Here is an 18,573-nt window from a genome sequence, read left to right as displayed (position 1 = left end):
CTATGATATACTATCATATGACCTTTCATATATTCATAGTTAAACAATCTTACCCTGGAACCATTTAACTTTAAAGAACACTCAAATGCAATACGAAAAGCCCAACAGTACATCAATCATAACTTGTGGGCATAAAGTCTTGAATGAATTTTCAATGGGAGAAATTCAGGTCAAGAGCTTTTTTAGGGATTACTCCAAACCTTATGTGTATTCCATAAATAGTAATGCACTTTTCTTTCACTTCTACAAGGGTATACCTTGGATATGTGTTTAAAAATATGCAGAGGATGACTAACATTTAAAATAAAACATTAACTTAATCATTTATTTAAAGGTGAAATAGGTATACCTTTAAAATTCCTCCAAGGAGATAAATAATGAAATAACATTATTTAAAATGAAAGAACACATTCATCAATTCTCAACCAAAATGCCATTTTCCCAGGTTGAACTAAATATATTATTCTGACACATTTTGATTTTTTAACATTTCTTGCTGTTCTACTTTCATATAAATGTGTTTCTCCAAACTGATAGCTATCACAAGACAATATACACTCATACAAAATATGCTTGTATGCACATCAAAATGCCTTTCCCGACACCAACCTTTGCTCTCCACCAGGTGTTTATTTGATTGAATTTCTTGTGAATGTGGGCTTTATGCCCACATTCACAAGAAATTCGATCAAATAAACACCTGGTGGGGTGCAAACTAAGCTGTAGCTATGTCATCCATAAATATGTGAATACTGTCAACGACACTAATAGATATACTACCTTGATCAAAAATTTCCCGGAATTTATTCAGAAAATTAAAAATACAAGTTTATTCATCTAAATCTATATTGTCCCCTTCAAAGTAATCCCCATCGACTGCAACACACTTATGCCAGCGCTTGATCCAATCCTCGAAACATTTTTTATATTCGGTTTTCGGTATGTCCATCAGTGCTTCCTGCGATTTTTCCATTACTTCCTCTCGGCTGCTAAAACGCGTTCCCCGTAATGGTTTTTTAACTCGATTGAACAGAAAGAAGTCACAGGGAGCCAAATCAGGTGAATTCGGTGGCTGTTGGATGGTATTTGTTGCATTTTTCGTCAAAAAATTACGAATAATGATAGCACTGTGCGACGGTGCGTTATCATGGTGCAAAATCCACGAGTTTTCTGCCCACATTTCTGGTCTCTTTCGGCGAATTGCTTCACGCAAACGTCTCATAACGCCCAAATAATACTCTTTGTTTACTGTCTGGCCTTCTGGCAAAAATTCATGATGCACTACACCGTTGTAATCCATGAAAACCGTCAGCATTGCCTTCTTTTTTGACTGAAAACGACGTGGTTTTTTTGGTCTCGGCTCATTTGGTGAACGCCATTCACTTGCCTGATGTCTGGATTGCGTGTCGTACTCATAAACCCACGTCTCGTCTCCAGTAATGATCCTTTTGATGAATGTGGGATCGGATTCAGCCTCGCAAATCATGTCTTTTGCGACGTCAACACGGTCTCTTTTTTGCATGAAATTGAGGTCTTTTGGCACCAACTTTGCTGCTACACGACGGAAACCCAAATAATTAACCACAATGTCTTGGGCGGATCCATAGGCAATGTTCAAGTCCTCCGCTATTTCTCTGATGGTTAATTTGCGGTTATTGACCAACATTTCTTTTACTTTATCAATTTTTTCACCGACTTTCGATGTCGATGGTCTGCCACTGCGTTCATCATCTTCGATTGACTCACGACCACTTCTGAACCGCTCGTGCCACTGGTAAACGACCGTTTTTTTTAGAGAATCGTTGCCGAAACACTTTTCCAACATTTCAAACGTCCGTGCGCCACTAAATCCGTTTTTTACGCAAAATGTAATGCAAGTTCGTTGTTGCAAATTTAAATCCATTTCTGCAATTGTAAAAAATCGCCAACACACACAGAGATAGATGTACTCTTGGCTACGTAACTTTTGCAAATGTCAAGTTATGACACTAAGATTTAAAGGGAATGTCAACAACAGATGTACCAATTTAACAAAAAAAACAGAACTCAAATCGAAACGATGGGAGCGCCACACGGTGGTTATTCCGGGAACTTTTTGATCAAGGTAGTATATCCTGTTAAAATCCCCTACTGACAACCAACTCATTCATTAAACAAATGGTTTAGCATGATATATTAGGGTAGTTATCAACTTATTTCCACCAACCACTTTCTAGTATTTCTGAACATTCGATATGAAAAACTTGAAGAGAGAGGAGTGTTTATCAAGCATCACATACAAAATAAATGTAACAATATCATGTGCTTGACTTGGTTGCCTACCCTGCAGGAAACTGTTTTTCCTATTGCCTATGTGACATTGGGGTTCATTGAGTTTTGACTATTAAAAACTCTTCTAAGAGTGTATGTAAGGTAAATCCTATGTTTATATGCTGTAATGAATAAATCATTTAACCAGTTTACTGACTGAACTAAATGCATATGTAATGACTGGCTTTTGCACATAATTTCAGGGGACACCCTCACTAATTCCAAATTATTTATATGTAGTCTTAAGGATTGTTTTAATGCGAGAATCTCATCCTCGATTTATTTTTATCTTCAAAATGAGTCAAAGAAACTGTAATACTTGTGAATTGTTTTCCAGTTCTTACCTTCACCTATTCCCAATTATCACATAACCTCACCATAATGCATAAGTAACTGATACCTCCCTGACTCTCCTGTCCTTCTCCATGTGACCCTACTTGTATTGTGATTATCAAAACACTTTCCAGTTATAATGAAGGCTACTGCAAAGCTCTATTCATTTTTTCCCTCTTTGTCATTCTTCGTTACTAAACTTCACCGTTATAATCCCCTCGCATCTCTACCTTTGCCCGTCACTGCATTCCAATGCCTCATCACTAACACGTGATCAAAGTAACAGGTAACTTCATGCACCAATCATTTTCTCTACTTGATCACATATACACTCGTATCTACTTCTTTCTCTCTATGATTACTCTTGGGCATATAAAGCAGTAGACAAACCTGTTGTTGGTTCATACTGAAATCAATTAAGTTTATTCTAATCTAATTTCATTCATGGAAATTGATTCATTTAATGTTACATTTCTGGTTTCCAGTCTTCCAAGAATATTAGTTTTTTTGTACTAGTAATTACTTCATGGATGATATCATTCTAAATCTTTTACCTCCTTATCACATTAAAACTGACCAAGAGTAATTTGGATGTCAGTGGTCACTTACAAGTCTTCTACATGATATTTCATCATTTAATAAGTCCATCTCAATATATATTACCTCTTTGATACACACAACAATTTCATAATTAGCAATGCTCAATGGGTAACCAAAATATTAGATTTTATATATCACAATAGGTATTCATACATGTATTGACTCAGGATTCTTTCCCAGTAATATCCATTTCCTACTTCTCCCAATTCTTTAAATTTAGTAGCTAATGGTCATTCACATTGCCTTAGCTTTTCAAGATGAATAAATGCTTAAGACAGAATCTACATTTTGTTAATAGAACTTAATTCACTTGTTTAAGAGCATAGCACCTGGAAAAAAAATCATTTCACATTACTGGAATTAGAACAAGGGATTGCCAACCACAAGTGCTCACCCATAACTCTGCCAAGTAAAACTTAATTAGGGCGACTTTTCCCAGGGACTCAAAGGAGGTTGGCTAGGCATTGAAAGCAAACATCTTGGCTGAACAGGACTCTGGATATCTGGGATACAGTTATAAAAGCTAAAAGTCAACTTATACAAATCCTTGCATTTAGTCCATACAGATCCATCCAAGAAAAATTAATTTGTCATACAACTTACCACTGCTTTATTTTTACCAACTTATATTTACCCGTTTTGCAGAATAGATAGTTTTATTATGCATGTATAGCTGTTTTCGGAATATTTGCAAATTAACTGGAGGCTTTGAGAAATGAGAATTTGGCGATCAAGTACTGTTCTCATTAGTTAAATGATTCTCTCCTGTGTACTATGCGCTTATGTGGCATTTCATTCATTATTACCATGCTTTCAAGTTTCATTTGAAAGAAAAATGCACTTCCTCCAATTCTTTTGATTAAATTCTTAAGTTCATCGTAACTATTATACATACACGGTTTGTATAAAAAGTATCGGTAACAATTGTTTCCTGATGTGTGAGTGAAGTACTGAATTCAGACCTTTGGTTAAATATACACATGATCGCAGATCCTAATGCCATTGATAAGATGACCGTGCATACCATTATCACTGCAAATTTGGTGATACAAAAGATCTGCACTGAACTCGTTCCGAAGGTTGATGACCAAGAGCAGAGTAAAGTGTCTGCTGGCGAAGACCTTCTGCAACACGATGCGACAATTCTCCAACCCCCTTATAGTTCCAACTTGGTACCAGTAGACTATTTCCTATTCTCAGAAGTGAAATCCTCCCTCAAAGAACATCACCATGGGACCTAGGTGCACCATTGATGAAGCTCGCACACGTAGCCTCAAGGACCTTCCCGAATCCACCTACCAGGGAGCCTTCGAGTTATGGCAAATCCACTGGCAAAAGTGTTTTGGTGCTCAAGGGATGTACTTTGAAGAATTTTGAGGCATTGTAGTAATATCTGAAATAAATCTATTTTTCCGAAAATTTTCCCGATACTTTTTATACAAAACATTCACAAGTGCATACTAACAGTAACAAAATGCTTTACTATAGAATCATAACTTGAAATAAAATTTTGTATGAATAGAATATAAATATCTGTCAAGCACTGCTTCGATTACAAGTAAAAAAGGGTGATTATTTAAAACATGCCCTCAGCCAAAGGAAACACTTTGGCAGATGCACGTTCATGAGATAAATAGCTTGTTATAACCTAATCAATAATAATTTCAATGAAAACACTGAAACAAATACTTATAGCCCAATACTCTCTATTTATGTAAACATAATAGATTAGTTAATTTAATGAATGAAATGGATAAAATGTGACATCTTACCAGCAATCTTCTTGTGTGCTTCAGGGGATGCAGACTGTGTAAGAGCAATAACTTTGCTATACACCGACTGATTTATTAATCCCTGGGCTTCAAGAGTACCAGGTGACATGGTGCTATACTCTTCACTCAGGAGTTGAACTGGAAAGGAAATCAATGAATTTTATTTTCATGTGAGAGCACTTCAAGTGGAGTATGCCACGCGTTGGGTGTTGAATCGGCATCTTTTCTTATGCTAATGCAAACACCAGGGGTCTCTTCACCCTTCCCCTACGCCAATAAAACTCGACCTCTACCAAATTATCCACCTATCTATAAAGGTGTAAATTACCTCAGCTATCAGTCGCCTCCCTTAATAGCTAAAATTCTCATTTGTGTGATTTCACCAAAGTTACTCAGTGATTATAGCAGTGGCCCATTATGAAAGTTTCAACAGCAACTTGTGAAGTGTTCATAGAAAAACTGAAGGACATAAGGTAAAAATGTACAACTTTTAAAAACAACAGCAATTATGCTAAAGAATGTGCCGCTGTCATATCTATATTTTCTTGGGACCAATAAGTGATAAAAATAGATTATCTTTCCAGAAAAGAGGATTATGACTCTAGTGTACTGATAAATTAGTAATGTGCTAAACAAGTAATATGATATTCCAAATGGAGATATTACCAAATTACCTGCAAGTGCCTCAATGTCAAAGAAAAGGACATGACCCTCAGGATCTCTGGGATTAGTCCTCAGACCTTGCACCATGAGGGGGAAAGCACGGCTTTTCCTCAGGAGAGCCATCTCTGCACTCTCCCCATGTTCTCCCTCCAAATCATGATGAAGCTGCTGCAGTTGATGCAATCCTCTCTATGTGGCAGAAAAGAGATGGATAATGATTGGGGATAGAGAGGTCAGTTCAAAAGAATGCAGATAAGCAGCAAGGATCAGTTACTTTTGCAGACAACAACAATTATAAAATCACCATTCAAAGAGAATGAAAAGCAGAATTTCTCCTGCTATAGTTCTAGTACATGAATCCTACACGATATCACTAAAACATGGTGGAGCATCTCTCAACATTGCACTTGGCATATTGGGACTTTATGCGTGAGGGATGTTGGTATTAAAAATATAGAGAATTCCCACTAACTTAAGCAATGAATAAATATTTAGCCATTACAAAAATTAACCAAATCTACAATTTTCACAACATACAAGTACTCTGTTCCAATGAAACACCTTCAATTCACCCATGTAACCAATCACAAATAGCGCAAAATAAGTTTTTTTTTACTTTTCTCTAGATAGACTTTAAGAGATACGTATACCTGTGTGCCCATCAATAAATACAATGATACCTGACAACAAAATTTAAAAATATCAAGTGACTTTTTTGGAGAAAAAGACTTTTGGAAATCAACAAGTGTGTGTCAAGTGGGGCCATAAATTCCATGGTGTGGCAAAGTAGAGAATTATGCAAGGAATACATTAACTACATGAAGAAAAAGCAAGAGGCATGAAGAAATGTTGTTTCCAAGTTGTTAAGTAACCCCTGGTTATCAATCCAAAGGCTTGTTTGATAGGCAACGGTAGAGCTCACCCAATATTAAGCCCAGCAGTGTGTGAAATTCACACATTAGGGTAGGAGGGGGACAGTTTCTTTCCATGTGCCACCTATGGTTTCCCAGGAAATTATGGTACCCAAAAAATTACAAGCTTGGGTGAATCTGAGGGTACCCACAGGCTTCATCCCAAAATTGAACCTGGGACCTTTGGTTGGCAATCCAGTGCTCTACTCACTTGACTACTATGCCTCGACATCATTATTAAATTTTAAATTATATATAAAAATGTGATTCAGGAACAGATCTAGCAAGAAAAGTAGCTGGCTTGGTAGAAAAACAGACAGGCATATTACTATGATATCAATGTATAATAGAAAATAGACTCATTAATGCACATTTGTTCACACTGAAACTAAATATCCCTCCAAATCTCAGCACACATATTTCTTTGCATGAGACACACATGAATGAAGGAATTTGTGATTTTTCAACAATGGAATTTTGGAGCAATTACAAATATTGATGCTGTGGAGGGTACTTCCACAACCTACAGCAGAAAGAAAATGTTGGTTCCTCCGTAGGAAGGATTCCAATATCACAGAACCGTGCAATGTGTGACTGGCTAAATAGGGAGGGTAGGTTCTTTTTGATGCCCCATCTTGAAAGGGGAGTGGAGTTGAAAATTTATGCAGCATAAAAAGAGAGCAAATATGTAAATTACATAAAATAATGTCATTGCAACAAAAATATGGAAAGATATATCTCCTGCACTCAAAAAACAACCATCATTGATCTCAAGGTGTTGCCATCTAGGGATGGCTTTTCTCTACGGTGACAGTCCATCTTTTCTGCCTTGTTCACTGTTCCCCTTCCATTAAATTTCCCCCTCCTTCCAACAAAGTCCCTTGCTTGAGGAAGTGAGTGCCATCAGAAGGAATGTGAGCACTTCCCCAACTAACCCTCCAATAGCTTCGACTTCTCCTCAAATGCCTGGCTTAATGCACATTTCCCGATTCTCCCACTTTGTTGATAGAGGTGCTATTAGCCAGGGTGAGATGTATCTGTTATGATTAATCATTACCGTCAGCATATTGTGCCATTTTCCCATTAGCAATGCATGCATAACACAGTTTCCTTGCGCTGTTTTTTTCAATAAAATTATTTGAAAAATATCTGACATTAAATTCATCAATTGCATAATTAAAAGAAAAGAGGAAGGCACTCTAGTTGAACAAATTGTGTGGTGATATTTACATAGTGATATCTTTGCTTGCTCAGGGACAAGGAGTAAAACCATTTTTAGGGCAATTAACTTTTGCCTTAAGAGGAAACTCTAGCACACACTGTGCACGAAGTGTTTCATTCCTGCTAATACTTAAATATGTACCACACTCTAAAAAAGAATTTTCAAAGAGCATGAAAATTTTTTAATAGTATTCAACCAATTAGGGCGGTAACTAATGGACTCTGAGACTAATTTTATACACTGACTAATATCTGTTACTACCCTGTGAAAAATGGCATGTTAGTTGCCATACAGATGTACCCTTACTTTTTGAAAATATTTACTGATAAAAAATAGATATCATGGGCAGGACATTAGAGTAGGAAGATTCAATTCAAGACCAAATGGATTAAAGGCCTTACCTGAGTTGCATGTCTTATTGCAGAGAGGTTACGATGTCTCAGGCCTCTGAAAAAATGCACGGCAGGATTTGCCAGGCCCATTTCTCCACCACCGCCAAGGCCTCCACTTCCACCACTAACACCACTGCCACCTCCCGCCACATTGTCATCACACGCACATAAAACTTCTTCGGCGCTAATGCCATGAAGCACTCTGTCCAGGTGCCCTGGTTAAGAAAAGAACCACCATTTAATGGAAAAAAAGAATGAATGTAATTTTTGCCACTTCAGGTACGAAAAAAATGTGCAGTATTTTGGAGAGGACTGTTTTTGGTGGCTAAGATTCACAACTTGGTGAACTGATTTGAATTTCGCTCCAGTAACACAGGCATTCAGTCAGAAGAGAGTTTTCGAATATGTAACACCCCATACATTTTTTTTGCAAAAACCACCAATTTACTTTTAAATGATACAATCCAACATACCTGTTTCCATCTGCCAAACATAAACAGTTCCATCTGAGCAGCCAACAACCATGAAATCATCCAGAGGTCGCCATTTTATTGTAACAACAGGAAAAAGATGACGTGAAGCCAATACAACACACTTGCGTTCTGTTAATCCAAGGAGGGCTACAGAATGATCACTTCCAACACTGCATACACACTTTTGTATCCGTGGCTGTTTTAGGGGAAAAATTAAAGCAAGACCATTAATAAAAAAACCATACTGCACTGGCGGGTGCATACAGGAATTTGGAAACTTCTCAGGGGATCAAAATGTTAACAGATACTGAAACTTGGTTGTTTTTACGCAAAGTTATTTTTCACCCAAGCACAATACTTATGTAAAATATACATAATACAATTGATGTATTTGCCAGATTCTTCCATTAAATAATTTTCATGTTCGTAAAGCATTCAAATATTATATAATTAATCACACAATAGTATTGTATATTTGGGCTAAATATGTAATATAAACATTTTATATATTGCTATATCTTTCAAACATTTCATGTATCAAGAGGCAATTCCAAAAACCAAGACATGTAAAGACTGGGCCTATTCTCTCCTCAACTAAAATTCTCAGGGAGAGCACTAGTTGTTTGATCAAGAGCTAATAATATCAATGCTGACAGTAATACATGCTAGCCAATTTTGGTGGTTTATATTCTATAATGAATTCACGACTCTCCAAAATCAATCTTACCACTTCTTTTGATATTACAAGGGACTTATTCCTTTCAAACTGTCACATATAAAGATGAGACAAAGACTATACAGGAAAAATTCTTCAGATCAATGGTTGGAGCTTATGGTGAAAGGAACAGGCAACATAATAAGTATAACATGACACAAATATATGAAAATATTCAACTAAATATTGGCAGCTGAACAACAGAATCCAAACAAGGGGAAATTAAGTGTTATGTGGCAGAAAAACTGAAATACACCTCATGATTTAAACACACAATCCTGAGCAATGTTGAAGAAAGCAAAGAGACCAAATACATCCTTGATGACCTGTCACAAGATAATTTTTAGGGGTTGGTGATAATTTTCAATCCTCAATTTAGCTACCCATTCAACACACAATATCAGGGTTGACTTTCAAATTTGACTATTGATTTACCTGAATTTTATAAAATTTACACACATTAACCCTCATTGTCAAAAAAACTATGACAGCAAAAATTGCATCAAGTGTTCAAAATATTTTATTTCATATTTGTTTTGGATCTTCTCCATCATACCAGAAACAATATCCTACCAGAGAAGTCTGGAGAATTGAGAATATTGGAGAATCATAGGATGGTACTTTATGTCATTTCTGCTCAAGCCCTCAACATTTTTAGTAGCAAACTGTAAAAACATTGCAGCTAACTTTGTTGGCATAAGAACATAAACTAAGTACTAGTATAAGCTTGCTTTGGATAACATGATTTTCAACGTACATGGAAATTTTCAGGAAAAATTAATGACATAAGGGGACTTACTTTAATTGTAAGTGGCAGTGCATTACACTGGAGCTCTATGGGTAACATTCTTAGATTGGTGTTTTCTTTTTCCATGAGGCTCAAAAGTAAGGGATTGCCATTTTTGACATCTGGCGAGTGAAAAATATACTCATCTTATATACTGGTGAATATGGCAACACGCATATTCATACTGCCTCTTAAAGCCTTCAACTTGTCTTCTAACTGTAAACTAATTTCAATGAGAGGTACAAAAACTAACATTGAAACCTCAGTTAAGTACTAAGCATAATCGTCATCTTAGGATTAAAATGAGAAAAGTAATACAGAGATTCAACCTAAACATAAGCCATAACAGTGATGAATCAATGCCTAAAGAGGGTAAATTTTACCTGAATACAGAATCTGAGATACATAGAAATAGAAAATCAGTCCCAATACTTGTAACCTTGCCTGAGATGGTAAGGATCCTAAAAATGAGTAAACCAAATGAAAATATGGGTGAAAAACCAGATTTCTTCATGCGCATGAGAAATCAAAAAACTGATGGAGTACAATTGTAATGGGCAGAGTAATAACATGCTGCATTACCCAAGTGTCCCATAATAAGGGGAGACATTACATAGGCTACCAACATAATGATCAAAGAAAGCTGTTGGATTGACTTTACCAAGGGCCAAGTGATACATGACGTCCTCATATGAGTGTTTTGGAGACTGGCTGGCTCAAGAGAGGACACTAAAAATTACCTCCAATACAGCCAAGTGCTTGAAGTAGTAGTCTACAATTGATACAAGTGTTGCTTACTAGGCTGCAAAACTCTTATGGCAGCTGACAATTGCCTGATATATGGAATGATTACTTAATGGAATCCAGAATCAGTGCTTCAAAAGGGGGAAATATGCTATGGTTAAAATCCTGATCAAACAATCAAGTTTTCACTTTCATATTATAGCTATACATATTACAGCTAGGCTATAGAAATTCCACAATTTAGAGATGTACGCAACACTTCAGATTTATGCTCTCATAATGAACTCAAGTAATTATTAATGAGAAACTTACACTACAGTCACTGGGTGGTACCAACAACTGGGTCACCTCCCCAGCATGAACACAGAAGCGATGAAGCAAGGATGCTGTATTGAGGTCCCAGAGACACACGGCAAAGTCCACCCCTCCTGAGACCAGCTGGGATGGTTCATAATGAGAGTGCACATTGTGGGGGTATAACAGGCAGTTGACCCTCCCAGAGTGGCCCAAAAGGAGTTGGTGTGGTGGCCAATCTATTTTGAACACAATGCAAAGGGTGACAAAACTTCTTACTAACTCAACAATGCAGAAGTATAATGGCATTAAGCCATAGTATATGCACATAAAAAGCTCCAGTTTTGGCATCCATACCATTGAATGCCATCCCATTTAATACCTTTATGTTAAATAAAGAATTTTAAATTTACTGTGGAACAGTATGCTTAATCCATGGTGCGCGGTTGCAAAATAGCTACTCAAATATTTGTGAGCAGAATCCTTGTAGCAGGTAACACGAAGAAAATAATTATTATTATATCTTTTGGTAGTCTATCATATAAACTAGGTTTTTGATGGAAATAGACTGAACATCACTGCAACAAACTGATCTTCATCTAGGCAGCTGTTTGGACTACTAAGTAACCTTCTATCAATGTTTCTATTTATTTTACTTTCCCTGCACGTGAAATTGAACTTATGGTCCTATTGTCCTCACATAATGGCCCTTAACTCTTTTATGGAATAGGATCAAATTTGATCTAATGACTTCTCGCCATGTACCTTCATTATTGTCTTAACTTGATAAATACAATGTAATAAAAATTGGTATTTCACTGGTTTAGGATTGTCAAAGACTATACAATGATACATTTCCTAACCTGCCACCTGACACCAAGATAAGCCCCTCTTCAATTCTGCATACTTCCTCCCTTCATTCTGCCCAACATCTCTATCCCATTCCTGCCTCTTCCTCATTTGCCAAACATTCTCCCCTCTACCAGTCTTTAACATACCACTACCAATCAAAATACTCTGTAGCCATCTTTCCAGCCTCCTTTTGATGTCTCCAAATAATCCCTTCTCCTCCCTTACCATGCTTCAAACCTAATCTCTTGTTTTCCTTTCGATCAATTTCACTTTTTCCATCCTTCTCTGAAAACACACATTTCAAAAACCTCCAATTCTTGCTTATCATAGTGCTTCAATGATCATGTATACTCGCCGGTAAAAACTACACTCCATATCAAAGTTGAATACAATGCATAAATTCAAAAACACTCTTCCATACATTTTTCTAAAAACTCCTTTGTTATCATCTATTTCTACTGCCTTGTTCTGCACAACAATATCATCTATCAAACTAGGACATCAAAATCTGATGGTAATTTAAATAAGGTTTCTCATTAGTCGACAAAGAGATTACATGTATACTACCTTGATCAAAAAGTTCCGGGAATAACCACCGTGTGCCGCTCCCATCGTTCCGATTTGAGTTCTGTTTTTTTTGTTAAATTGGTACATCTGTTGTTGATATTCCCTTTAAATCTTAGTGTCATAACTTGACATTTGCAAAAGTTACGTAGCCAAGAGTACATCTATCTCTGTGTGTGTTGGCGATTTTTTACAATTGCAGAAATGGATTTAAATTTGCAAAAACGAACTTGTATTAAATTTTGCGTAAAAAACGGATTTTGTGGCGCACGGACGTTGGAAATGTTGGAAAAGTGTTTCGGCAACGATTCTCTAAAAAAAACGGTCGTTTACCAGGGGCACGAGCGGTTCAGAAGTGGTCGTGAGTCAATCGAAGATGATGAACGCAGTGGCAGACCATCGACATCGAAATTCGGTGAAAAAATTGATAAAGTAAAAGAAATGTTGGTCAATAACCGCAAATTAACCATCAGAGAAATAGCGGAGGACTTGAACATTGCCTATGGATCCGCCCAAGACATTGTGGTTAATGATTTGGGTTAGCAGCAAAGTTGGTGCCAAAAGACCTCAATTTCATGCAAAAAAGACACCGTGTTGACGTCGCAAAAGACATGATTTGCGAGGCTGAATCCGATCCCACATTCATCAAAAGGATCATTACTGGAGACGAGACGTGGGTTTATGAGTACGACACGCAATCCAGACATCAGGCAAGTGAATGGCGTTCACCAAATGAGCCGAGACCAAAAAAACCACGTCGTTTTCAGTCAAAAAAGAAGGCAATGCTGACGGTTTTCATGGATTACAACGGTGTAGTGCATCATGAATTTTTGCCAGAAGGCCAGACAGTAAACAAAGAGTATTATTTGGGCGTTATGAGACGTTTGCGTGAAGCAATTCGCCGAAAGAGACCAGAAATGTGGGCAGAAAACTCGTGGATTTTGCACCATGATAACGCACCGTCGCACAGTGCTATCATTATTCGTAATTTTTTGACGAAAAATGCAACAAATACCATCCAACAGCCACCGAATTCACCTGATTTGGCTCCCTGTGACTTCTTTCTGTTCAATCGAGTTAAAAAACCATTACGGGGAACGCGTTTTAGCAGCCGAGAGGAAGTAATGGAAAAATCGCAGGAAGCACTGATGGACATACCGAAAACTGAATATAAAAAATGTTTCGAGGATTGGATCAAGCGCTGGCATAAGTGTGTTGCAGTCGATGGGGATTACTTTGAAGGGGACAATATAGATTTAGATGAATAAACTTGTATTTTTAATTTTCTGAATAAATTCCGGGAAATTTTTGATCAAGGTAGTATATTACTATTAGTATGTTATAACATCTAAGGAATACAGTGGTACATCATCACAAGTGTAAATGTACAATTGTCACTTGCTACACAACAATTTACTTAACTTAGATTAATGATACCCATGCATTTTTGGGGATATTAACTTTAATTTTTCGTCAAGAGAATCTTATTTTTTATAAATTTGAAGTGAAAGAAATTTTACTTTTTTTAATCGTTTACCTTTACTTGAAATCAAATCAATCAAATTGTGAAAAAATATTAATGAGAAGGGCAACCCAGTGGAAGATGATGGCTAAGTTAAAGGCCAAGGATTCCCATTCAACCTCAACACGAAAAAATTGAAGTTTGCACTTGCCACTGCATCTCTAATTGCCCTAACATCATCTTACTAGCGCTAAAGACATGGCATTGATGTCCTGTCTCTTCCATAACTCTCTTTATTAGCTCCTTCCTCATTGACACCTCCATAGAGAACAACCTTTTCCTTGGTTTTGAGATCAACTGATAAGATCTTTTTCAATCAAGAATATTTATCTCACTCACATCTGACATAATTCTTAAAATTTCACATTCTTACCTGAAACATTCTGTAAATCCTCCTAGCCCCAACAAGATCATCAAATGCATTGCCATCCTTTCCACTCTGATGACTTCCCTCACATTTTTTGGGGCTTCAATGTCTTTCTTAACTGCTATCTATATATTAACTGCTTCTTAACTAATTGATAACCTTATAACAAGACTGATATTAAAAATAGAGGTATGGTTCCATATTTTTCCCATAAGAGGAGGGAGAACATTGGTATGGGAATGGGTTGGAGTCGGAAGCATGACGGGAGAGAGGATACAAAATGGTGCGTGTGTGTTGTGAGTAAGAAATAGAGATGTGCTTGAGCTACTTTTTCGTTTCATTTACCGAAATTTCCCACTTTTCTACCAAATTCCTAACTGAACATAAGACCTCAAAATTAATATAAGTCTAATAGATCTATCAAAAATCCATACACATGTCAATAATAGTACACCTTTGGGACTTCCATTTGAACGTTACAAATTCACTTTGCACCACCATGTACTAAAATATCTTTGAGCTAATTAATCTAGATAATTTGCAATAGCTACACTTTTAAATTTACCATCATATTGTTGGTGTCTTCCATGAAGCAACTGAAGCATTATGCTTTGTACTGCAGGTACAATTACTATTGAGCCATCTTCTCTGCCACATACCAAACGTCCTTGTTGAGGTAAAAAGATACTGGCAGTAAGTTTTACTCCAGGAACTTCTGGGGTATCCTGCAAAATGGTTATCCATGAATAACAAATGGGAAAGCATGGAATATTGAAATGGAAAGAACTAATTAGCTGCATATTACTGATTTTTAGGGCTTCCCTTAAGAGAAAATAATATTTTCCATGCAACAAAACAACACTATTACGCATCATATGAAGCTTATATTACCCCAAAATTTACTTACAACAAAATTTTGGAATATCACATGACTAGAGTCTCAGTGTTTAGTATGAACTTATTTACTGAAGGAAGCATTTGAAAATGTAAGTTAAGAAAAACTGATTCCTAATGTTTAGGTAACATCGGTTAATACCAGATCAAATGATAGATGTAACTGTAGAATATAAATGCATACTCTTCATGCTTTTTTGGTATGGGCAACATCAAGAAAAACCTTGTATAAGATTATGATTGGAAGCCTACTCTCACCCATTAACCTCTTCCAAACTCCACTAGCCTTTCATACTTCTTTCACCCCTGTCCCAACAGATACACATACAGTGTTTTACCATGAAAACACATACAGTGTTTTATAAATGCTCTTCCTGAAACTTCTAGTTTGCGGGTAAATGCATCCAAAACAAAAGTATTGTGTTTTATTAAGCACAGGGAGAATGATTGCACGGGAGGATACAAATCAAAATAATTATTAAAGTAGATGACTTTGTACATATCAGCAGTATATTTGAATAAAAGATGGAGGGATAGATGTAGAGATAGTACAGAATGAAAATTCCAGCAGGATGTTTGTTGATGGAGTTCTATAGCAAGAAATGTTGGTTCCAGGAACCAAAGTGGCAAAGAATAAAAGTGTACTCCTCCCCATGTCGTTGCATGGAAGTGAGACTTAGGTATATTAGAATAAGTAAATTTTCCACTAAATATGATGGGTGCAGGCACTTAAGAAAAATTATTGGTAAAAATAGAAGAAATACTCTTCTGTGTTTACCACAAATGTGTTCTAGGCAATGGTCGTCCATGCCATGAAGGAATGTGAATTGGATGCAGTCAAGCATGAGAGAAGTGAGCTATGTGGTTTGGCTATGCTGGTAAAATGAATGAGAGTCAAGTAACTGAAGAGATTATATGAGAGAAGAATTTAATGCTGTGAGAGGAAGAGGGAGATTTGAAAAGTCATTGGAGAATGCAGTTAAAGAATCTCAAGACAAGAACCTATTGAAACCATGGGGGATGTCCAATATGTATTCATGTAAATGAATCTCCTTTTTTAACATTTGAGGACAACATGATGAAAACTGGTTCAAGTATAAAAGAATGCAATTTATAATACTAATTTTGAAGCGTTATAAGTCATCTTCAAAATAACGAGTCGACATTCATACAGGGTATACAAATGAAAACTGAAAGAAAATAAACTATGCAAAACCCTTTGAATGGGTTTCCTTTTAAGAAATTTAGAGCCATCTTAATTAGCAAATTTGAAAATTGGAGCGGTAAATGAGAAATAAAATATTGTAATTAGACAATTCTATGATTTTCATGATTATGATCCACTCAATGGAGTAAAGAACAAAAGCTATATATTATGCAGATAAGATGGTTTACATAATAAGAGATTAATGTCAATAATGTTGGCAATGCAGTGCAAGCAAGCATGAAATGTGCAACTTACTCAATTTACCTTTTCTGTTGATCAATCCATAATTCAAAACATTTCTTACTCCAAACAATCACTTATAAAATTTACAAAGTAATGATGAAATTACAATTCTACTGAGAAAAATAATTATTTTAATTTAAAGGTTCAACAAACCAACTGATCCAGAATTCCAACTGGTGGTGGCTTCATCTCAGCCCAAGCTTTGGTGAGACTTGTGGTATAATTTGGCGGCAAACCTGTTGAATGTGAAATCAAATGACTAAGTAAGTGTGGAAAGGGAAAAAACATTTCATTACCCATATTTGGTATTCAAGGATGAAAGGAAAAACTTGAAGAATTACTCTAAGTGAAATTAGTGCTATGTGCACTTGGTTTGTCTCTTTTGTACTCTATCATTTTCCTTTTAGGTGTGGTGAGTGGCTTAATATGTAAATGACTGCCTAAATAATTGGCTCCTTGTCCTTTCATGAATTTCATTATTTCATCCATTTGCAAAATAGCAGTGCATACAAAGTGCACTGCTCAAGATAGGGTTTTAAAGTACCCAGGGACAAGGCATTCCCTCATTTGTTATCCCTGCCTGACAAGACATCAATTTGTTCGTTTAGTACTAATATTTTTTTAATAATTTCATTTATGCATTAAATAAACTCAAGCTTTAAATGCAAAATAAATAAGTGATATGTAAAATTAAATAATACAAGGGAGCTGACAAAAGAAATAGTTTCACCAAGCCACCATTGTGGTGCATCACTGGCCATAATATTGGCCGGATGAAAGTTTGACTGATGACTAAAGAAAATTAGTCCTCCTTGGATGCTAGACTGGAAGTAATTAAGATTACGAAGAAACTCACAAATTGCAATTGAGAGGAGGAGGAGTATGTACTCACCAACCCAAGGAAGAGGATCTTCGCCTCCTTGACCAATAAGAGCTTGTGAGTAAGACAGGCAGATTTCCCACACATGCATCAGCCAAAATTCAATGAACCTTACTTAACACCCTAAAGGCATCCCATCTAATGGATGTGAAACTGTTGCCAACCAAATGAGAACCAATTCAACCAAATCACAAAAATAGAAGCTGACACCTCTCAAAGCTGTGGGAGTCTCTTGACTAAATTATTCAAATAATCATTTATTAATGATGCATGATAATGGTGCCTTGTGAGAAAAGTTATGGAACCAAGGAATATGAGAATCTAAAAAGCTAAAGGAATAAGACATTGAAAGCTACAGAGAACAAATCAACCAGAGATTGATGAAGGGTAAACACTGAGAAAAGATACGAGTGAAGAGTCACTTTGAGGAAAGAAAAATGAAATATCACAAAAACTAATTCTAATATATCCCAATAGGAAATGAGAAATAGGAAACAGATTGAAGAAACACAATTGAAGAACTGATTCAAGGACCAGAACTTGTGGAAGATGGCCAAATGAAAGATGAAAGCAAGGTGTTCCAAGAAACTGCAGGAGATGCCGTAACAGTAACTTTTAACAGAGTCATCTGCAATATGCACATTACAATGCAACAATTTTGGAGTGTAAAAATCATTCGCCTTAGGCAAATGATTTTTACCCTCTGAAATCGTTGCATTGTAATGAGAGCAAAGAGAACAAAAAATACCCGACATAGTGACTAGTGACTTCAGCAAAACAGAAAAAAAAAGAAGAAGAAGTTGGCCAGATAAGACAATGTCAATGAAG

At 36.3% G+C, this 18,573-nt stretch overlaps 1 protein-coding gene across 7 annotated transcripts in view; it reads right to left on the bottom strand.

Moving 5' to 3' along the window:
- Positions 1-18,573, bottom strand: part of Rbcn-3B (WD repeat-containing protein Rbcn-3B) — a 174,329-nt gene that overhangs the window by 123,056 nt on the left and 32,700 nt on the right. For all 7 annotated transcript variants that reach the window (XM_071585492.1, XM_071585507.1, XM_071585530.1 and 4 more), the window contains 7 exons: positions 17,019-17,101; positions 15,087-15,246; positions 11,235-11,455; positions 8,677-8,872; positions 8,213-8,418; positions 5,690-5,867; positions 5,016-5,153 (listed from right to left, as the gene is read on the bottom strand). In XM_071585492.1, coding sequence (XP_071441593.1) covers positions 5,016-5,153; positions 5,690-5,867; positions 8,213-8,418; positions 8,677-8,872; positions 11,235-11,455; positions 15,087-15,246; positions 17,019-17,101 — 1,182 coding nt within the window. The remainder of the gene's footprint in view (positions 1-5,015; positions 5,154-5,689; positions 5,868-8,212; positions 8,419-8,676; positions 8,873-11,234; positions 11,456-15,086; positions 15,247-17,018; positions 17,102-18,573) is intronic.

Source organism: Hetaerina americana, unplaced genomic scaffold, assembly GCF_022747635.1.
Source record: "Hetaerina americana unplaced genomic scaffold, ioHetAmer1.1.p SCAF_1, whole genome shotgun sequence".
NCBI lineage: Eukaryota > Metazoa > Arthropoda > Insecta > Odonata > Calopterygidae > Hetaerina > Hetaerina americana.
The sequence above is the reverse complement of the archived record's forward strand: the minus strand, read 5'-3'. Positions and strand labels throughout refer to the sequence as shown.